Genomic DNA, 23,690 nt, shown 5'->3' with positions numbered 1-23,690 from the left:
TAAAATTGAAGCCCGTGGGATTAAAGGGGCTGTGCTAGTGTTGACATTACATTGGCTAATGAACAAAAAGCAAAGAACAGTTGTTTTCCAGACTGGTGGTAAGTATATTGTGGCGTTTCCCAATTGGTATTAGGATAACTTCTCTTTTTGATTATATATTAATGATCTGAACTTGGGTATCCAATGCATAATTTGAAAGTTTGCAGATAGCAGAAACCTCAGAGCTGTAGTAAACTATGAGGTGGATGGTAACAGACGTCTGAAGGACATAAAGAAACTGGTGAAATCGGTAGACACCTGGCAGTTGAAATTTAATTTGGAGAAGTGTTAAGTGATACAGTTTGGCAGGAAGAATGAGGAGAGATTATATTAACTAAATGGTACAATTTTAAAGGGACAATAACAGAGAAACTTGGGGCGGTGGGGGTCGGTGAAGGTGGGCAAATGAATAAAAATCTTTGAACGTGGCTTTATAAATAGAGGCATAGAGTACAAAGCTCTAAAATTTATGCTAGATCTTTATAAAACACTGGTTCGGCCTCAGCTGGAATATTGTGTTCAGCTCTGGGCACCACACTTTAGCAAGAATGTCAAGGCCTTCAAGACGGTGCAGAAGAGATTTATGAGAGTGATGCCAGGGATGAGGGACTTGAGTTGTGTGGAGGGAGACTGAAGAAGCTGAGGTTAATCTCATTTGGAGCAGAAAAGGTTAAGAAGAAATTTGACAGAGGTGTTCACGATTATGAAGGGTTGTGATGGAGTAAATAAGGATAAATGGTTTCCAGTGGCAAAAGGGTCAGTAACCAGAGGATGCAGATGTAGTATGATTAGCAAGAGAAGTGAGGTGGCATGAGGTAATTTTCTTTTCACATAGAAAGTTGGTGTGATCTAGAATGCATTTTTTGAAAGTGTGGTGCAAGCTGATTCGACAGTTACTTTGAAAAGGGAATCAAATAAGTACCTGAAGGGGGGAAAAAAAAGTACAAGTTCACAAGGAAAGAACAGAGGAGTGGGACTCTGTCATAGCTCTTTCAAAGAGCCAGCTCAGGCAGGATGGGCTAAAAGGCTACCTTCCGTGCTCTGATGCTCTGATCACTACCTCTACGTTGCCTGGGCTGCATTGCACTGGGTTACTAGGGACAGAAGGTATGTCTCACTGTCATACATCTGTTTTTTTAAAAAAAAAGGTTAAGGGGAAGAGAACAGGACAATGGGATGAGTTTTGGATTAATCTAGCTGAGAGCTGACACAGACAATGATGGGCCGAGTGGTTGTATTCTGTGCCACAACTCTGTTTCTGTTGTTCTATGTCACACTCTTGACAGATTACTAGGAATCTGAGTGCACACACTGCCAGAAAACTCCCAGCCACCTGGCTCACTCGGCTGAGAAGGAATTGTCAGACACAGCTGTCCCACAGGCCACTTGGCGTCCTGCCCAGCCATTCTTAGGAATTTAATGTACTTATCTCTACAGCAAGGCTGCATGTCTGTCCCTTTCTCCTGTATAGCTTAACACAATGACATTGGACGTATATTCTGCTGGGTAATAAAACTTATATTTAAATGCTACGCACAGACATATCCAGCAATAATTGGATATTATCAAAAACAAACCTTATCTTTAACTGTGACTTCAAGTGTACTTGGCAGACACTTAACCTGTAGTGACTGTGTTGCCATGATTTAGGATACTTATTTGAATTTGAATAGCCAGCTGGAATCTGAGGTGTTTTAGGGTTTGGTGATCTGATTTGTCTCTTGGCTTCTATGAGAATGAACCTTTACCTCTGTCATTATCACCCTACCCTCACTGTTCTAATTGTGCTACACTGCTATAGGTAGTGAACCTGCACCTTCCCTCTTATGCTCCAATTCCAGAGTCTAACCTGAACATGTTTGGGTTGGGTAAAATGGTCAAGCCTCACAACTTAGCACAACTCCATATTCTTTTAACTGTTTATTATACCATGGATAACATACAAATGTCTGTACCCTGCCCCCTTCAATTTTCAATCAAAACTCACATATGGGGCTGAATCTTCCCAGGATTGGAAATCACCATTGAATTGCCACTCTTCTTCTATTTACTTACCTTGCACTGGAACTCTGCATTTCTCGCCCCCTTTTATGGTACTAGCTGCCATAATCTGATAAGTTTAAATATCTCAAAGCCACTTTGAGAAACTACAGCGAGAAGGTAAGTGGGTGAGAGGGTCAGGTGGCAGGTAAGTGGGTGAAGGGGCAAGATAGCAGGTGGGTAGTGAGGGGGCAGGGTGTGTCGGGAGGGAAGTTGGGTCGGAAGGGAAGTTGGGTTGGGGACGGAGTACGGGGATAGTCGGTGGGGTTAGAGGGTGGCTGGGTCAAGGGTAGTTGGGTTGGGGAGGTTAGTCAAGGATTCCAGTGGGGAGTTGGGGATCAGTAGTATAATTATCCAGCGATTAGAACTGGTTTTAATCTTTCTAACTTTTCCTGGATAACTATTTCTGGTAAGTGAGTCAGAACCATCCGAACTCTTTGACTTTTACTCAGAGTTTTCGAGGGTTCCAGACACAGAGGAAATCCCCATCGGAAGTCCAAACTTCCGGGGCAATTCCCATGCAGTCAGTGCATGGGGACTTCTGAGATGTCCCCAGTGCATCTTAGAAGGTACCTCCAGGGTGACCATCTGGAGATCAGAAGTTCTGGGCCATTCTATTCCCTTCAACTCTCCTTAATTTCAACAGTACTCACCCTGATAATTCCTTAAGAAATATCTTTCCATCTGTGTGGATGATTAATCCTGCCCGCAGTTACCCTTACAAGTCACCCACTTACCTGCTGCGCTACCCCCTCACCCATTTACCTGCCACCCTAACCCTACACCCACTTACCTGCCACCCTACCCCCTTACAAACTTACCCGCTGCGCTCAACCCCACCCATTTACCTGCCGCGCTACCCTGTCATCCACTTACCTACCGCGCTACCCCCTCACCCACTTAGCTTATACACTTCCCTTCTTATGGTAGCTTCTCAAAGTGGCTTTGGATATTTAAACTTACCTGAATACGGCAGCCAGTGCCATAAAAGGGGACATGGCTTGGCTTCCCCTGACACTTCTGCACTATGAAGAGGGACCCTAAGAAAAGGTATGCTGCGCATTTCTGAGGAGGCCAAGTCTAGGCGAAAAATGCAGACCTCTGTCCCTAAGTCCCTGTGACAATGATTGATGTAACCCCACCCACCCCATCTCCACCCTTTAGATTGTAACATCCTAAATCTTGTATCAATTCCACATGCTGGGTTTGTGAATAGCCCATTAACTTATAAAAGTGTTTTGATGGGGATAATTCTGGGCTTATCAGCATCATCAGGTTAGTGAATGAGTTTAGCTACTGAAATACTTTTGAGATTAACATTTCCAAGGGATGTGGGGATGCATTGGAACTGTGGTTGCCATTTTTAAAATCCTGTTGACAGCTTGGCCACAGGGGTCCAAAAGTCAAGACTGTCACTTAGATCTGGGCAAACATATGGTATTATGTGGTCTGATTGCACCAGCTGTTTCTATGTTAACACATTCATGAGATCGATCCATGGTCTGTGTCTCTATTTGAATAATTTTGTTTCATCTCCCGGCCTGTTATAAAAGCTCAGTTAAAGTTCCTGTTGGCTCCCAGAATATGAAACTTGGGCCAATTTTGGCGATTACCACTACAAACTGTCTTTTGCAGTACAGCCATTTGACCTTTAATGTTGGCTCACTTTAAGTTAAATGTGTTCTTACTTAAGGGCTGACCCACACTCTGGTTGCAATTTTCATATCCTTTGATGTAGTTTGCGCTGCACTTATTTTGCACTTTCGGAGCTCTTGTAGTCAGGGGCAGAAATGACCGCTCCTGCCCACCCCCACTGAGCCCGCCCGCCAAGGGCAAAATTCTGCCCCAAGCGTGTTCCTGTGACTTATAACCAGATGGGCATGGTAATAATATAACTGGTGTCAAGCTTCTGATATCTCTCCATCAAATTCTTCTAGTTATGCGGAAGTATTGCAGATGGTGGTTTTAAAAAAAAACCTACAGCACCAGCAGATTGCGCAATACCAGATTGCAACATTGATCATTTGAAAGATGATCATTGAAAATACAAGATCATCTATTGACATCTATTTTACATCTTTATCAGCTAACTTTGTGCTTGTCAAAATGAAGAATAAAAAGACAAAGACATTTACGTAACTCCTTATCATATCTCTTAGAACTTCATGTAAATTGGTTCACTTCTGAATTCAAAAATTGTTGTTGTGTGGACAAAGACAGGAGCCACTTTGGAAGAAAGATCCCACATGATGAGCAGTTAATTTGTTTTTCACATTGTTCTTTGAGGGGTAAATATTGGTAGAACATTGAAAGAACTCCCAGTTTTTTTTAGAATAATGTAATTGAAACTTTAACATCAACCTGAACCAGGACGCTGATTTAATGTCTCATGTGAACAATGTTACCTCTAGCAATGCAGCATTCCCTGAATACCTCACTTAAGTATCATTTCAGATCCTAGGCAAAGTGCTGGACCTTCAGTGTTGGGGCAAGAGTGCCCCCAAAGTAGCAAGGAATGGAAAACTTGTTTGCAGTGTCAGCTTCAAGCATTCACATGTTAGATGTACCATAGGTTAGATAGAGAGAAAAGGCTCCTGTGCATTGCCCCATGCTTCAACCTCAATCTCAAAAAAGTGACTCCTAATCCATCAAATGTAATCTTCCCGTATCTTCTCCCAAATATCCTTGTGGCCTGCCTGTTGTGTACTCTGGGACTCAGAACCAATATGCTGCCAACAGAAGAGGGACTTCCATCACTTTAGCCTTAGCTAGATTCAAACACAAGTCCAGGTTCCAGCACACCTTAATATTAGGTTCACAAATTTTTCCATATGCTTGTGACAATTTCTAAAGTAAATCTGCATGTCTACCACGGTCCCTCCAGGTGGTGTTGCAGTTTCTACCAGCACACTCTAGAGTAGCTCATTCCTTTGCAAGTCTCTCTGGTGGCCTTGGCACTAACACTGCTGTTGAACAACAACTTACATTTTTATAGTGCCCTAACATAATGAAACACCCCAAGGCGCTCCACAGACGCAGTATGGCACCGAGCCGTGCATTAGTCAACAGCAATGTTATGCTATCCAGCTCCATATTCTCTCACCCATCCCCAAAACATGCCAGCTCCTTGTATATTTTGTCGGTGGATCTTACATTAATGTAACAATGAATGAAAACTTAATTATGTTGTTTGATTTGTATTTGACTTTTGTAATAATTAGCCAGCTAAATATCTTTGGAATAATTTACTTCACAGGATGTCTCCATTCATGACCTCATTAAACAGCTGGACATACTAGGAGATAATGGGGTAAGTGTTTATTTTTCCTCACAAAGTTGTATAATCATAGTGAAATTTTGCTATTGCAACTTCTCTATTGAGGGCTCCCTTTATAACAGACAATCTGTCCACTCTTGCTTTGCATTATCAGTACATGAGCCCACATCTCAATGGCATCAACCCCTAATTCATTGCTCAGTGGCTAAATACATTGCCATCTATTGTCCAGTGAGGAACTGAAGTTACAAGGGGTGGATACCTCCCGCCTCCAACACTTCCCTGAGCGGACTGCGGGCATTTTGCTTCTGCTGCCTGACCCCGTGACCCTTTCTACTCCCTCATTAGCATCAGGATGGCAGGATGCAGCCTGAGATTGAGCACCTTAGGGACAGCCCAATGACTCCAGGCCAGCCCCCCACCCCCATCCTACCGGGTCTATGACCCAGAATATGGTAGGCCCATTGGTGGAGGTAAGGGATGTGAATGGGTTGCTCTGATGTCTGGAAGGAGGGAAGCTGGACTGGCAGCATTCCTGGCAGTTTTTTGTGAAGCTTGATGAAGCATTACTGTTGCTCTGGGCCTGATCACAATAGTTAGTGATATTCACCAGTTCTCCCCACCTACCCCAGTTGTAAATGTACATGTGTGGATACCAAATATAAATGGGGTCAAACTTGGGTGATATGCATTCCATGGATGGATAGCCTGTTGACATTTTTGGGCAGAGGTTAGTAAATTTCAAGAAGAACTTGCCTTTGAATCAGGCCACCAGCTGATACTGTGTACATGTCCCCGCACCACCCAGTTTAGTTGGGAAATGACAATCACAGTCCTATATGCATTATAGGAGGACAGTTTACATTCTAAATGGGCCTGACAAAAAGGACCAGTCCAGTTGCCCAACAGTAGGCCCAGTGGAACCTAGCTGCAGCCACCGTGATGGTGGTAGTTCGTTGCCCACTGTGCTTAGGGCGTACTGTGTGAGAGGCTTGTAAGTTCACCCCTGTGTCTCTAGCGAGTTAGTTGCTCCCACTTGGGAAATTGGTTAAAGGACATCAATTGACCTGTACATTGCTGAATAATAGCTGGGAAAAATCTGGTTGAGTTACTGCTGTTCGTTAGCATTGAGTTCCCTGCCACCCCACCAATTTGAATATGTATGTGTGTGGATACCTAATGTGAATGAGATCAAAATCGGATGTGATGCACTCCATGGTTGGATAGCCTGTCAACATTTGTGGGTGGGGGTTAGTAAAATTCAACTTCAGTGAGGGTGCAAAATGGGCAGTAGTGGATGGACCACTCATAATTCCTGCTCGATTTCCCTTTTCATTCAGGTAATAGCAAAGAAAATGGTGCGGGCTGTATGACTGGCAAGCACTCCATTACTGCCCATTTTGTGCCCCCACTGAAATGGAAATTTATCTCCTTGGTGTCTTGGCTCAACTTCAAGCATGGGGCTAAAGGGCAGCTGGCACTAGTGAACCACAGACCATCTGGGATTCTGCGCATTCGACAGGGGATGGGAAAAATTTAGAGGCAAGAAATCAGCCCTAAGACTGCAACTATTGTCCTTCGAATTTGCAGAGGAAAATACGACTGCATTTAGTGGCTTGGTTTTATTTTCTGAGGGGGGGTGGGGTTACATTGCAAGAGACCGAAGCTGGTAAAAGACCAGCTTATTAATTCAAATAGTTAATTATTATTTCCAACACTACTTGTGCTTCCATGCTCCCACCATCAGCCATCAGTAAGGGGTGAGCACTCGAGAAAATTGCCCACAGTAATTCTGGACGCACCTGAGTCATTTTAGTTGTTTCATGTCAAAAACTGTTTCCCCACTCTGCCATGAAAGAGCTTAAAAAAAGTGTGAGGGGAGCTGAAAACCTGAACAAGAGTAATGCTAACTGTCTATCAAGAAGGTAGTAGACAGGATTCTACCATATTGTTTGCGGCCAGACCCTCTCTTTGGAAATGGGGAAAGTGTGAGAGGACAAGAAGCTTTATTGCCCTCTGGAGGAGGAGCTTTGTGCTTGAGGAAAAAAAAGGACTTGAGCTTATCCCCAAAGGCAAATCAACCAATGGATGGAATGGTCTATGGTTTTAATAATGAAACTAGTTTATTCATCTCTCATATTTTCTCCCATCCTTTAGTCTCTCTTTGCTGACGGAGTCGGGATGAATCCAGTTTTCCCATTATGGCTGCTATACAGAAGTGAAGAGGGTTAATTCCTCTATGCCCATCTCACTTTCTTTTTTTCCCTTCCTTGTGGGAAAGGGTTTGATTTCTCCATGGTGCCTTTCCTTGCGATGGCGCAGTTAAAGTCAGATGGAAAGTCCTTGCACACACTGTAGCAATATGTGTTTCCTTGCATGAGCAGGCAGGCAAGTTGCACCTGGGCTTTTGCTAATGCAGGTCTTGAGTTGGCAACTCGGAGTTGCACATTAAGCAATACACGAAGACTCGGCTGGATTCTTTCCCTTTTACTACAGAGAAAGCCAGTTATCTCTCTGCCAATGCTTCTTTCTGCAAACAAAAGATCATGTGTACATATGGGGGAAAGAGGACATGACCCTTATGAGAATCTGCACTTTACACCTTTTGCAGTGTACCTGATTAGTTGCCCATTTAATCTCAGTAGTTGCCCTTTAATCTTAGCTAACAAAGCCCTGATGAAGATCGAAGTAACAATGAAATTTCACCTGGATTTTACTTTAAACATTCAAACCTGTGCTGCCGTATGTGATATTTAAACCTTAACCACTCATCTAATGCTGAAGGGGAAAATAAAATTTGCTTCGCGAATCCACGACAACAAAACAGTCGGGCACTTTGATGATGGTTCTTAATTATACATTGCAACCAGCAAATGATATATTTTCCATTGAAAGGTATTGTATCTATGAATGGAGTTTGCATGAGATAATGCTTCAGATAAACAAAACCTGTGTGTTCCTGCATGGCTTATTCCCTGTCCAGGTGCTTGAGGTATGTGACAGCGCTGAATGCAAGTGTTGGTGGGGAAATCACTAGCTTATATTTTCAATCTCCCATCCAGTAATTTAGAGATAAAAATCAGGGGCTGTGAGCATGTAGTTTCCTGGCACACAATAGGATTGTTCAATCAAGAGAAAGGTGTGCCTTATATTTCAGTATAGGCTTCAATTTATGAAGTTGAACAATTTTGACTGATTTTTCTTATTTTATATTAATTGTCAGACAGTTTGCAGTTGAATTGCATTCAGTAACATATCTTGAACATTTTTCTAACTGTTGTTTCATCCTGGGGTTACCATTGACCAGGAATTTAACTGGACCAGCTATATAAATACTGTGGCTACAAGAGCAAGTCAGAGGCTGGGAAGTAATTCACCTCCTGATTCCCAAAGCCTGTTTACAGGGCATAAATCAGGAGTGTGATGGAATACACTTGCCTGGATTAGTGCAGCTCCAACAACACTCAAGAAACTCATCACCATTCGGGACAAAACAGTCTGCTTAATTGGCACCCCGTTAAAACACGTTGAACATTCACTCCCTTCGCCACCAATGCACATTAGCAGCAGCGTGTACCATCTACAAGATGCACTACAACAACTCACCAAGGCTCCTTCAACAGCACCTTCCAAACCCGCAACCTCTACCTAGAAGGACAAGGGCAGCAGACACATGGAAACATCTTCACCACCTGCAAGTTCCACTCCAAGCCACTCACCACCCTGACTTGGAAGTATATCATTGTTCTTTCACTTTCGTTGAGTGAAAATGTTTGAACTCTGTTCCTAACAGCACTGTGGGTGTACCTACACCACATGAACTGCAGCAGTTCAAGAAGGCAACTCACAATCACCTCCTCGAGGGCAATTAGGGATGGGCAACATATATTGACCTTGCCAGCGATGCCTTCATCCCATGAAAGAATAAAAATAAATTAATCTATCTGTACAATGCATATGTATTTCATATTGCAACACTTATCTATTAATATTTCTTTTCTAGAATCTAAGAAATGAAGAGCAAGTGGCAATTATCCAGGCGAGCACAGTGCTGTCTCTGGCGGAGAAGGTAGAGTTAAATATTTGTTTGTTGGTCTTTCTGATTCTTTGAGGAAGTGACACCCTGAATAGAACATGGAAAGATCCTGCTTTGTGTTGTGCCCAAGTTCTTCAGGGAAGGTTACAAGTTAAGCTCAAAGCAGTGAAGATCCAAGGTATTCCACTCCGAATAATTATCTGCCGATTCCCAAGGCAAAGCTTGTGTGTGAACATATGGCAGGAATATGATCAATTGCTTCCTTGCACTTACTAGGGGTAATTTTGTGCTCCAGCACTCCAAGCAGGAAGCAGCACTCACAGGATGCACATCTTGGTAAATCGTGGGTGCGCAGTCTGTGATTATGGACTGCACAATTGTGATACCCTGGCTTACACTTTCTGTGTACACTTTCCTCACCTTGCCCCATAGTGATATCATGACATGAGTCATGATTAACAACATTTGGACCATGAGAATGCTACTTTGAGAGATGGGGGGTAGTTTTATGGTCCCATCAAAGTCAGTGGAGTTTTGAACGGCTCATCGCTTTTTACGGCCCCACATCTGCCGTGACAGGGCCGTAAAATTTCACCCCGGGAGCTGCCTGACTGTCCGCTGACATCAATTCCTAGCTGAGCCAGATTTCTCTTTAATTAAATGTTATTAAGACCTAAGGTTCTAAGTTTGACTTCCACAAAAATCTCATCACATTAGCCCTAGCCCCATTTGGCCCCTAACCCACCCTCCAGCTGCTTGCTCAAGCTGAAGCCAGTTGTGTGCAATCTTAGGTGGAGCTCTCAGCAACCTCTTGTGCTTCATCCTACAAAAACACTGCTTTATTCAAATCTTTGCTGCCCTCATTCTCACCTACAATAGGCCTAGCCAAGTGTTGAATCTTCATGATTATTTACAAATCACTCCATGGCCTTGCCCCCACCATACAACTGCAATACAGTGCTTACCCTCCACTTTGCCAACTCATGCCCCTGTTATATCTGCCACTCCCTGCCCTTCACCCTTATTGGTGGGACAGTCATCTTTCCTGGCCCCACACCCGGGAACACTCTCCCTGCACCCCTCCACTTCCAATCTCACTTTCAGAAGCGTCTCGAATCCTGGCTTTTAGTCATCTCCTCTAATGGTCCTCTTTTTCCACCATAACCTCCACATCCATTCTATGAAGTCTTCTGACCAGTAGCTTATTTTGGACAAGAGATGACCATCTGTTCATTTTGTTAGCCCATCAACCCACCGCCTCCCTGCACCCCCACCACACTCACCTCCTGTGCGGAATCTCTTCACCATGTGGAACCTTTAACAAGTCATCAACTCCTGCAGATGGTACATGCTTGTTTGCTCAGGATTGTAAGTTGAGTTATTTCCTGTTTGAAACCTCTCAAAGTTTCCCTTTGCCCCACCTGTGATGGCTGTTTGTCTGATAAGTTAATCAACGTTTTGCTGAAGAAGTTCTGTCTGAGTTGCTCTTTGACTTTATGGGGGTAAAATTCAATGTTGTGCAACAACAACAATAACTTATATATAGCACCTTAAATGTAATAAAATGTCCCCAAGCACTACACAGGAGCATTACAAAACAAAGTATGACACTGAGCCACATGAGATATTGGGTAAGGTGACCAAAGGATTGGTCAAAAATATAGCTTTTAAGGAGTGTCTTAAAGGAGGAAAGTGAGGTGGAGAGGTGTAGAGAGGCAATTCTAGAAATTGGGCCTAGAAACCTAAGGCGCAGCCACAAATGGGTTGGTTTTTTGAGGACAGCCGTGATGACGGCAGATTTAAAGGTCAGAAGGACAACACCTGAAAAGAGAGAACCGTTAGCATATTGACTAATACGGGGGCCAAGAGGGAAAGTTGGGTGGGAGTTGGATTGTGGGAACAGGATGTGGGTCTCATGGATAAGATGAGTTCAGAGAGGGCATGAGGGGAGATTGGAGAGAAACTAGAAAAAGATGCAAGTTCAGGGCCAGGACAAGGATGAACATTAAAGGATGTTTGGCCAGGCAGTTTGGTGGGAGGGAGGAACATAGCAGAGGTAGCTGATCAGTTTGTCCCCATCTTAGTGACAAAGAAGCCCACGAGTTCCTTGCACTTTTTTTGGAGGCGAAGGTGCAGGGGACAGGGGAGTGGGAGCTAAGAAGACAGTCTGCAGTTGAGAAAAGAAGCCAGGGTTATCTTTGCATTCTGGGATGATCCAGGAATAGTAAGCAGTTTTAGCAGATGTGAATAAGACCCAGTAATGTTTTCAATGATCCAGCCACATCTGGTGGTGAATGGCTGTCAGCTGTGTGTCATATCCTTTCAAGTCAGTGTCTCTTGGACTTAAGAGAGTGAAGATGAGGGCTGTACCAGAGGGAATGGCCAGGGTGAGGGAGAGAGATTTGGTTTGAATTAGGACATCAAACGTGGCGATGAGCGCATGGTTGAGTAAATCAGTAGCTGCAGAAATGTTGTGATGAACAGAGGGTCAAAGACTGGATAGTTGGAATTTTGAAATCGCAGTTGCAAGTCTATTGGAGGATAACTTTCACCAGGGACAGGTGCGGAAGGAGATATGGGGTCAAGGTTTGGAAGGGGGAAGTGAGTGGTGAACGATACAAGGAAGTGATCGGAGATGCAAGGCAGTTGGTAGTGGATTGGCTGTCTTTATACTCCTGCCCAGTTTTACTTTACATTGACTGTATCAGAAAGGGAGTCTATAACAATCTTGTGCACCTCCCCCCCTGCCCCATAGTTGAACTTTACCCCTATGTGTCTTGTACATTGCAAAAGTAAGTAAACTTATTGAACACTTTAGTCTTCTGAAGACTTCTATCTTTTGTTTTGTCTCTCTTGGATAAAAGAATCAAGGTTGAATGAAGACAAGCATTGTACAACATCTACTGGGTGCCTAAACTTTGTAATTATTTCACAACATTTTTTAACTCTGTATAATATTTGAGCAGTTCTATTCTCACACATACAAGACAACTTGACAATATTGTGTGCAGCTACTTTTAGTCAAGAAATTATGGGAATATCTGAGTATAGAGTTTGAGTGACCACCCGGTTCCTACAACCATGTATAAATCAGAAACATATAAGTAATGCTTATATTAATATTAACAATAATACTCATATTACATTATAAATAATACTTGTCTCTTCTTTATCAATTAAACCGCCCAAATGCCATTTCGCACAATGGTGTTTTTTCACTCCATGTCTTCTGCAAAAATCCTGAATTATGACTTTCTAATTCTCATTTCTTTAAATATACAATTTGAACATGTTTAAAACTATATTCTCTGATTAAATCAGCACTAATATGATAATGTTGTCGAGCTGTGTTCTGGCCCAGCAATTGGGGTTTACTAGAATTTAATGATGTGGTGCTCTCTAGTGGTTGTGGTGCAGAATTGGCAGTGATGCTTTCTCTTGTTTCATGTTGGATGCTGTAAGAGCACTTTTTTAAGTGCACTTCAACCAGGGTTGTCAATTCTAGTTGATCATATTCCTGGAGGATCCATCACATGTCCTCCCACTTCTAATCACCCCACCCAGTCAAGCAGCCATTCTTCTCTTTCTGTATCCATATGCCACTTTTCCCTCTACCCTAGATTACTAAATGATATTAAGCAAAGGATTGTCACTGCTGTGGGCCAGAGCTCACTGTGAATTTTGCTGAGTCTGTTCAACACTTATTCCACATTAAATGCTTTCAGCCAGCAGATATCAGGCTTATGATCCATCAGTCTGATCTGGATTAAAGTCCAGTTCTCTAAGGGGAGCCTGCTATGAAATGCTGAGCCACCGAGCTCTCTCATGTTGAAAATCTTTGCCTATTTGATTCTAAAAATGGGTTTCCGACAAGGACAGTCATTATTCTTTAATACAAGCACAGAGAAAAGAGAAACAACTTTGTAAACATGGAAGTGGTGTCAGCGATTGCTTGCTTTGTCAGCCTAATCTATTATAAAGTTCATACAATATAAGGAGTAATCTGGACAGAAATGTGCAAGCAATTATCCATCTACGACAAATAAACGGTTAGAATTAGTAAATGGAAAACACAATAGTGCTCAGCAGCAATTCCAAAATAACTTGGGAAGTGCACTACCAGTGGAAACTACACATAATTTGACTTCTGTCTAAGTAATTGAAAACAGAAAAGAGATATGATAGCAACCATCCTGGAATATAATTGTACAATGCAAAGAATATTTGTAGCAGGTTCGGCTTTTTCAGGGTAGTTGGGACTCATAATTATCCTTGCAACTTTTACAGACCCTTTGTTCCAAGTAGATCTATACTGTTCTTTTATCACTCTGGGAAGATCTATATTAAAGGAACTTAATGATCCTTTTTGCCTCACCACCACTCCCACTTCCACCTCCGCCTTTACAGGTAAATGGGGGCAGAAAGCTCAGGCAACCCTGACATTTTGACAGGCTTTGCTAAATCTTCTTTAAACACTTATGTAAATTGCATCATCACTCATGTCGTCTGTGCTTAATGGTATCATGCCTTAAATGACACAAAACCATTCGATAGATACAGATGAAAAAGGCCATTCAACTCACCCATCAGAAAGAACCTACTGCCCCCTTCAACTGTTAAATGGCCCCTTGGTTCATTTTCCTTTCTGACAATTCATTCTGCATGTTGGTTACTCCTTGTGTGCAGAAGAACACCTTGATATTTATCTTAAATTTGCAATTTGATCATTTGTACTTGGGCCACCTTGCCTCATTGCCATGTTGTAATTTGAGTCGATGGTCTGGATTTGCCTTCTCTGTGCTAGTCATCTTTGATATCTGCTTAGGTCTAAATCTATCAACTTTAAGTAGAGATAATACCTTCTTATCAATTTTTAGCTCAACCAGTGTCTCAACTACCCCCATTTTCACTATGGCTTTGGCAGTATCGCCTTCCTTAGTAAAGACAGATGCAAATACTCATTTAGTAGCTCAGCCTGCCATTTGCCTCTATGTGTAAATCCCTTTTTGGTTCCCAGTCAGCCCATTCCTCCTTTTACTACTTTTTTACTATTTATATGTCTATAGAAAACTTTTGGATTCTTTTTCACGTTAACTGCCAGTCTCTTCTCATAATCACTCTTTGCATCATGTTACTTTTTTTCACTTCTGCTCTGTACTTTTTATATTCAGCCTGGTTCTCACTACTATTATGAACCAGGCATTTGTCATGGGCACCATTTTTATGCTTCATCTTACTCTATCTCTTTTGTCATCCAGGTAGCTCCAACTTTGTTTGTCCTACATTTCTCCTTTGTAGAAATGTACCTCACCTGTACATGAACCATCTCCTCTTTAAAGGCAGTCAATGTTTCATTACAGTTTTGCCTGTTGATCTTCAATTCTATGATTCTTAGTGGAAATTCCGAATGACTGCTATTTCTTTATTATAATTGATAATATCACCCTTGTCCGTGTTAAAGTGGCCCACATCGCTTCTGAACACCCTCTTTTTCATGATACAGTTGTGAACCTTTTGTGTTCATTTCGATGACCCTTGCAAGTTTTGTTTCATACTCCCTTTTTGTAGCTCTTACTATCTGCTTTGTCACCCTTTGGTGTTCTTTGTATCCTTCCCATTTGCTGGCAGCTGTGTTATTTTTTGCTTTTTAAAAATATGCTTTTGCTTTTTGTTTTATGTTGTCTCTTACCTCTTTAGTTGTCCATGGCTGTCTATTTTGGCAAATAGAACTCTTGCCCTTTAGGGGTATAAACTATCACATTAAATTCTTCTTTGAACACTTCCCACTGATGATCTGTCATTTTACCTATCAACAGATTTGCACAGTTTACTGTGGACAAAATCTCTGTCTCATCCCATTCAAGTCAGCCTTACCTAAATCTAGAATCTTAGTAGATATTTCATGTTTCTCTCCCTTTCAGACATTACGGTGAACCTGTTAATATTATGATTGCTATTACATAAATGTTCACACACTGTTAGGCTGTTAACAAAATCTGACTCATTACTAGATCTAATATGGGCTACTCCTTGTTGGTTCTATGTCGTATAATTTCAGAAAACTACCTGGACACACTCTAGAAATTTGCTACCCTTCTGACATGTACCAGCCTGCTTATTGCTGATGCCACTTTGGCTATTGCTAGCTTTATTGTAACAGGAAGTCAGTGCAATGCACAGTTCAGACAGACACATTAAGGTGCGTTGTCGTCTATTGGCACCTACTGAAAGTTAAACTTTCCTATTACAACCACTGCCTTTGATACATGCTTGTCTAATCTCAGCATTTATACAAGCTACCGTGTCACAGTTATTACCAGGGGTTATGGACAGCTTCTGCTACAGTCTTAAATCCTTTTCTATTTCTTAATTCTACCCATAAAGTCTCTGTTGCCTGCTTACCTCTCATTAGATCCTGCTTTACCATTAAAGTAGTTTTATCCTCAATCATAAAGGCTATTCCTCCCCCTCTATCATTTTTCCCATCTTCCCTGGAGACCTTGTAACCTGGTATATTTTGTTCCTGGTCCTGACAGTCTTGTAGCTATGTCTCCGTAATGGCGACCATGTCATAGCCTTCAAGTTGAATTTGTTCCATATATTTTATGCGTTTGGAGGTGAAAATGAAAAGCAGCACCTCCTTCCCCTCATTCCCACTGACATCAATTCCTGACTTCAACACCCTGTTAACACTGCTCTCTTCATGACTACTATGTGTGCCCCAGGTCTGTAAGTAGAGCTTCCCAGAATGGCCGACTGTCAGAGGCCCAGACAGTGGTGAGGGTCTGACTCCCTCACAATGCTTTGTTAGATGTAGAGCCCTCAGTGGGGAGGCTGAGTCTTGAAGTCCTCCTGCTGGGAGGAGAGAAAATGTGAGCAGCTGCTTTCAGTAGGTGCCCATAGAGTACAACGTACCCTAATGTGTCTGTCTGAACTGTGCATTTCACTGACTTCCTGTTACAATAAATCTAGCAATAACCAAAGTTATTGTATCAACAATAAAAGAGGCAGTGAATGCTGCCTGGTGCACCTGGTGCCCTCCATCACTCACTGGACCTGGTACATTACTTTGTAGTTAGCTAAGAACTTTAGATATGAATTACCTTGTATTCCTTAACTTTTCTTTACCATATACCAGATTGGGATCTGTTTTTCCCAGCTTAATGATTTATGGATCCTTTCAGAATCTGATGTTAAACAGTGCTTATTTTAAATACCATACAAAGCCTGAATTAAACACAGTTTAATCATAATATCACACCATCTAGGCTTAAGGACATTTTTTTAAGGTTAAGGTTCAACTATTTGCCAAAAAGCTCAAGGTGCAACCAAATTTGTCGAGATTTCCAGTGGCTACTTTAGATATCTCAGTTTGGATTGTCACAATGATTTAATTTATTCTGTTTAATGCAAAATAAGCCAGTAAATCAAGTAATGGAATAAGGGTATGCAAAATAAATTATTTGAAAGCTTTTTCAGAACTGAGGGCGAGCTGGAAGTCTCTTATAATCACATATGTGCCAGCCACAGGGTGTGGACGAGCCCTCTTATTTTGTGAATTTGGTATTAATGTTATGCCATTCCTTTCTCACCCTCTAGTGGCTACAACAGATTGAAGGCACTGAGGCTGCACTACACCAGAAGATGATAGACTTGGAAATTGAGATGGTAAGAAACATAATTCTCACTGAATCTGGATGAACATTCTGTCGTGTCTTTGCCACTTGCTAATATTTAAATATTCTGCTACAGCTACAATATTTCAGGACTTCTTGACACAGTTGGGAATGTGTTCCTTTTTTCTGATTCCTCTGCTGAAGGTGCTAATGTTTTCTGGTACAGTGGCAGCTCTCCACTATCTCGTCCAGGTGGACATTGCGTGTGAATAGGCCACTCACCTCGCAGTTATGTATGGCCTTGTCTTCACTGAGCATCCCCCACCACCTCTAGTAATATAACTACCTGTTGATGGGGCTGGCCATATTGTTTTCACCATAGCAGGCACTGGTTGTTGAAATCTTGGGGCTGTCATATGAAGGCCAGTGAAACAGTTTCACCTCTACTTGGTCCTCCCCATTATCTTTGATTGTTTTGCCTCAAAGAGAAAGGCTGCTGTCTGGACAAAGTAAAAATAGCTCGGGTGAGCAGAGGACCTTTTAAATTTGTGTTCCCAGAATTCACAGGGATACAACGTATCCATCATGTTGCCATGGAATATTTTGGAGCAGCAGATTTTAATAAAGTTGATTTTTCTTTTTCTTGTAGGATATGTTTTGCAAACAAAAAGGTTACCTGGAGGAAGAGCTAGACTATAGGAAACAGGCCCTGGATCAAGCATACATGGTAAATAATCTCATAAATTATCCTGGAGTGTGAATTATCAAATATACAGCATTGGTCTGTATAAAGGGATTTTATTCTCTGTAGGGGCCTCATTATAATATCTATAGGTGTGTTCAATATACAGAGATACCATTGTATGTAATGCAATACGTTTTCATCATGCTAGATGCAGAATAGTCATGGTACTGTATGCAAAGTTATCATTACAATATATACTGGTATATTCTATTATACTATAATCAGAATTGCAATTAACACCATACACGAGTGTTATTCTCTGAAACTGACCATTTGAACTTGAACAGTGAGCTTACCTACCAACCCCAGACTGCAGCTTGCAAGTAAACCATCTTCGGAGGAAAATTGCTGGACTATTCAATTTTTTTATTGATTACCATTTCCTCTTGACTTCCTGACTCTTGGTAAGGTTTCCCTCCATAGTCTTCCACTAGGGGATTTTCACAGGAGGTGCACAATGGCCTGAATGTTGCATTCCGAGGTCAGGCGCACCCCCGACCCGAACGCACGTAAAATAGCACAAAAAGATGTCGGGCGGGCATCCCCGCGTCATCGTACACATGTGAAACATTGAGGTCGGCGGGCACATGCGGAAGTCGGAACAATGCCCACTGACGATTAAAGGGCCAATTAAGGTCATTAAAAAGCCTATTGACCGTGGTTTTATGTTACCTGTGTGATTTTTAGCTTGTTGCACGGGCAATATGAGTGGGCAGAATTCATGTTTTAATGATTTCCTCACCCAAGGGTGTGATGAAGTCTCCGTTAGGATATAAAATAAAAATAAGTATCTGGGGACGGCATTTTTATGTTGTATGCTTTCAGGTGCTTGATTGTGCTACATGGACATCTTTTGCAGCATTTTTTGGCATTATTTTATTATTTGAAGGTCTGCAGCTCCCTGAGGCATCTGTCTGCCTTCAGGGAGCTCGGGGGAAGTGCTCATCAGCACCCGCATTGACAACGGTGCCCGCCCTCTTCCCACCCCCACTGGCAGTGCTGAGCCTTTCTCTGGGTGCGTTTCATGCTGGCTGGCCGCTAATTGGCCTGCCAGCGTGAAACCGCAGTCGGGTACTGATTGCGGTCAGGGCCCGTTGCCCGTCCGCTCCCGGGCCCGCCAGTCGCATGCGCTCGACTAGCTCAAAATTCAGGCCAATGTGTGCTGTCACTGGCAACATTAATTAATGATACAAACAAAAAACTACTGCGGATGCTGGAAATCCAAAACAAAAACAGAATTATCTGGAGAAACTCAGCAGGTCTGGCAGCATTAATTAATGATAGCCATTCTGCCTTCCTGATGCCTTGTTCAAGCAGAGCGACAGTAAGAGGCAGACTCTTTTCTCCAGACCTCAGAGCTCATGCTCTTGCCCCCAGCCTGGCCACCTCAGTTGCTCTGTCACAGCACATGCTCCTCCCCTGAGCCCAGCACCCACTCAGACTTCATGTCCCACTCCCGGAAACCAAGAACTGTGATTGTACTCGAAAAGAGTTGCAATCTGTGACTGTTGATAACTCGAAAGAGTATCCTGCCTCAAGGCACATGCCGCTCCCCCTCCCCCGGCCCCCCCTCAGACATCCTGCCACAGAGCACAGGTTCCCCCCCGCCCATCCCACCTCAACACATGCTCCTCCCCGACACCCAGCCCCTCTCAGAGACCCATCCTCAGAAAACATGCCCCTCCCCTCCCCTGGCCCCGCCTCAGAGTGCTTGGACCCATCATGACCCTGTTCTAGCAGCATTTCAAATTGCCCTTCTTCCTGTCATGTAGTGAAGGGCTGTAGGGAAAAATATAGTCACAGTTTATAATGAAAATAGTAAATCTGAATACAGGTGAAACTGCAGCAGGAAAGCTCAGATTAGGAAGAATGAAACTTGACTCAGTGTTAACAAAGAGTTCACTTTGGGAATGTATTCAAGCCTGGAACACAAAATTGGGATTTGGATAAGTTTCACAAAATATTCAAACTTTTTCCCAATGATTCATGACATCAACTGAGTCCTGGCTAAATTGGTTATTATTATTATTCCTGAGTAACCTGCTGTAGCTTAAGCGTGAAGCAAGTTCCTGGTTACACGTAAGTGTTAGCTCTTCAGTGTAGACATAATAGTGATGCCCATGGTGAGAGTCATTGCCAATTAAAAACTGAACACAGTCACTGGATGAAGCTTAAAGTGTCCAGATGATTTAAGTATAGCTCTCCTAGCTATCCCTTGTTATCACTATATTAAATATGTACATTTGCCTTGTAATATATACAGGCTGTTGTTTAATACTGTTTCTTTCTGTTGCTGATTAAAAAAAACTTCCCCTTTCTGCAGCTGCTTGCTGCAGGCCCTTGAATAGTGGCTGTATTGCCTGATTTCACACCCCCAAATTGGCAAGCTGTCAATTGGGAGCAGGATTCATGCTGGGAGCTTAGCAGGCACATGATGAGAAACACCAGCCACAGAAGCTGGATAGATCCCATGATGACTCACCCAAGCATCTGACACACACAACCCTGTCCATTGCCTGTCTGTGGCAATTAATGATTAAATTGAGTCGAGCAATGAGCTGGATATTGGCTTTTCACCTCAGGGAATCTGCATTTCCTCACTACCAATGAACTGAATTCTGATAAAAGGTCATCTGCCTGAAATGTAGGGGTCAAACGAGGGTCTCGACCCCGCTCTGTGTCAGAAATACTCTCACAGCAGTGATTTTCCCTGAAGTGACCTACTAGTGACCAGAGTATGTACTTGCTGTCCAATTAAGGATGGCAAATGGGCCAAGAAGAGACCCTCCAGCATAGAAGAAGCTGCAGTCTGTGGTTACAGGTAAAGTAGAGAGAGGGTGTCCCTACCTTGAGGTGCCCTCTCAGCACCTTTAAAAAATTTTGAATTAGAAAATGGCCACAGTAGTGGCCAGGTAGGTAGGGAGGTCCTCAAAGCCTGCATGGAGCTCTGGCCTCCGCATTCTGTCACAGGGAGGCCACATCCAGGCAGCTGGCCTCTGATAATTGACGTTTTACTTACCTTAAGTGGTTACCTACCGCTTGCAGATGCCCTTCCATCCCCAATCCCATCTCTGGGAAAATGGGTCAAGGGTTGGGATGATACTGGTACAGTGTCCAGCTGCACCAAGTTACTTGCACTCCAACTTCCGTTCTCTTCCCCCATATCGGGTGAAAATTATGCCTGTTAATTCTGTTTCCCTCTCCACTTTTGACCCGCTGAGTATTTTCCAACGTTCTCTGTTTTTATTTCCAATTTTGCAGCACCTGCAGCGTTTTGTTTTTGTGTTCCCTCCCTCCCTGATGGCTCAGGGAGTTCCTGACATAGACAGGCAATAAAGGCCCCAGACGCTATCCCTTACTGCTGCTGAGTTACCAAATCTCAGCCTAGTTGATGCAGGGTGTGGGGGAGGGGAAGCGGGTTGAGGCAGGGGAGTGCTCCAACTGGCCTCAGAGGACTAGACAGAGCAATGTAACTAAGCTGTGATTCCTGTTCCTGATCTCTTATCGAATGGCTGCCATTGAAAAGTCCACTTCAATATTGGGTAAGGGCAAACTTGGGTTCAACTATGACAACCCCCATGACAAAGTGACCCAATGACATTCAGATGCATGAAAAACAGTCAGCTCAGTGAGATATCAGAAACTTATCATTGAAGATACTGAAGGAGGGGAAATAATAGCAACAAGACATGTGAGCGGAATCTTGTTGAGGCATCAGGAGTCTCACCTGCCGGCTGGAGAGCCAGCGAGAGACCAAGATGCCTCTTTTCAGGAAGGCCCGCTGAACCACAAGCTAATTGGGCAGTGGTGAAGCCACCGGCGGGCCTTTATCTGAAATCAAGGTCCCAGGAGCAGAAGTCTTGCCTACCGGGAGCTCAGCAACACCACTGCAGGGGCTGTGGCTTTTGCCGGATGGGCAGGCACCGGAGTATCAGGATCATGGAGTGACCAGGCCACAGGTAAATAATGAGGGGCTGGTGGGGCTAGTTTCGCAGGGTGGGGATCACGGGGAGAAGGGTGCAGGGTGTGCTGGCTGCAAGGGCAGGGGATTGGCTCTCAGCAGGACTCCCTCCCAATGTTGAGTGCGTCGATCAGGCACTGAGTGCCTTTGAACGAGGGAACCTCACCCCCAGAGATGGCAAGCAACCCGCACAGTTTACCTGTCATGCACACTACATGGAAATAGGCCCACCCACAACTGGGTTAATACCAGTGGAGGCATAATGAGGCCCTCAAGCAGTCATTAATTGGCCACTTAAGGACCTCAATAGGCGACAGGGTGGGAAGGCCCATGGTCGACTTTCCTGCCCAGAGCTTATTTCCAGTGGAGGAAGGATGGTTTTGGGGGATCCAGTACACCACCATCTTGCCAAATTACATGCCCTTCCTGCCTCCATGCTTGCCACCAGTGAGAGCAGAAGATTCCGCCCCATAATACTAACAAGTACAGATTAGATGCACAAGTTCACTGAGTGCAGGAAATTCAGTGTCAAGCCTTCAACTTTCAGCCTTTTCATAGATCGTTCTGCTTTCCTTTGACGGCTTCATATTGCAAACTTGTTCTTTCAGCATATCCAAGAGCTGGAGGCCACACTATACAATGCATTACAGCAGGACACAGTCATAAAGCTCGGTGAGTCTCTGACCGAGAAGCAGAAGGATGACTTGCGAACCGCTGTGGAGAAATTGAGACGTCAGATGCTAAGAAAGAGCAGGGAATATGACTGCCAAATCCTGCAGGAGAGAATGGAACTCCTGCAACAAGCACATCAGGTAAGATTTAGAATAAATAGCATGTTTCCAAAATTCCACTGGTTTGGATAGCAGGTCTATTGGAGAAAGGGGTGGGTCAGGATTTGGGAGGAAAGTGAATCCACTGATTTTATACCATATTTAAGTTCTTCCCTAAGTTCTACCAGAGATGAGAGAGGATAAAAGGTATGCACTTTAGCTAAGGTGCAGCCACTTGCAGAAGAATGACTTGCATTTCTAGAAGCAACTTGCACAACCTTTGGACGTCCCAAAGCGCTTTACAGCTAATTGAGCATGTTTGAAATGTGGTCACTGATGTAATGGAGGAAACTACGCAAAGCAAACTCCCACCAATAATAATGAGATAAATGACCAAATAATCCATTTTGGTGATGTTGGTTGAGGGATAGATATTGGCCAGAACTTCCCTGCCTTTCTTCAAAATAATGCAATGGGATCTTTATGTCTAAGGGTGTGATATATGAACATACGAATTAGGAGCAGGAGTAGGCCATTCGGCCCTTGATCCTTCTCCGCCATTCAATAAGATCATGGTTGATCTGATTGCAACCTTAACTCCAATTCCCACCTACCGCTGATAACCTTGCACCTCCTTGCTTATCAAGAATCTATCTCGCTCTGCCTTAAAAATGTTCAAAGACTCTGCTTCCACCACCTTTTAAGGAAGAGAGTTCCAAAAACACACTATCCCTTGAAAGAAAAAAAATCTCATCTCTGCCTTAAATGGGCGACCCGTCCTTTTTAAACACTGACCCCTAGTTCTAGATTCTCCCACAAGAGGAAACATCCCCATTACGGGGCCTTGGTTTAACATTTCATCAGAAAGGAGATACTTCTGATAATGCAGCCCTCCCTCAGTACTACACTGGAGAAAGTTATTATCATTATTATTGCCATTCAACCATCTCAGGAGATGATGGATTGCACCCCGGGTGTATGTCACTTCTGTATTGAACATTGTTGTGGCTGCAGAGGCTGATTCATAAATGGAGAATAATGTTTAGTCTTGGGTTTGGGATCTAGATGGGATTTCTTTAGGGTTTGGCTGTTACTCTAAGAATGCTACCATAGAATGTTATTTGTAAAAACCATTCTTGTTACTTACAGATCTCTATACGTCTCAGTACTCTACACGAGATTGTACTTCTGCTTCCCACCAGATAC

General features: G+C 43.2%; 1 protein-coding gene across 1 annotated transcript in view; it reads left to right on the top strand.

The window, feature by feature from the left end:
• Nucleotides 1-23,690, top strand: part of LOC144685729 (janus kinase and microtubule-interacting protein 2-like) — a 286,964-nt gene that overhangs the window by 240,259 nt on the left and 23,015 nt on the right. The window contains exons 17-21 of the mRNA XM_078550555.1: nucleotides 5,336-5,389; nucleotides 9,360-9,425; nucleotides 16,992-17,060; nucleotides 17,658-17,735; nucleotides 22,323-22,526. Of these exons, the coding sequence (XP_078406681.1) occupies nucleotides 5,336-5,389; nucleotides 9,360-9,425; nucleotides 16,992-17,060; nucleotides 17,658-17,735; nucleotides 22,323-22,526 (471 nt within the window). The remainder of the gene's footprint in view (nucleotides 1-5,335; nucleotides 5,390-9,359; nucleotides 9,426-16,991; nucleotides 17,061-17,657; nucleotides 17,736-22,322; nucleotides 22,527-23,690) is intronic.

This window comes from Cetorhinus maximus, chromosome 10, assembly GCF_964194155.1.
Source record: "Cetorhinus maximus chromosome 10, sCetMax3.hap1.1, whole genome shotgun sequence".
In the NCBI taxonomy this organism is placed as follows: domain Eukaryota; kingdom Metazoa; phylum Chordata; class Chondrichthyes; order Lamniformes; family Cetorhinidae; genus Cetorhinus; species Cetorhinus maximus.
Note: the sequence above shows the minus strand (reverse complement) of the source record. Positions and strands in the feature narration are given on the sequence as shown.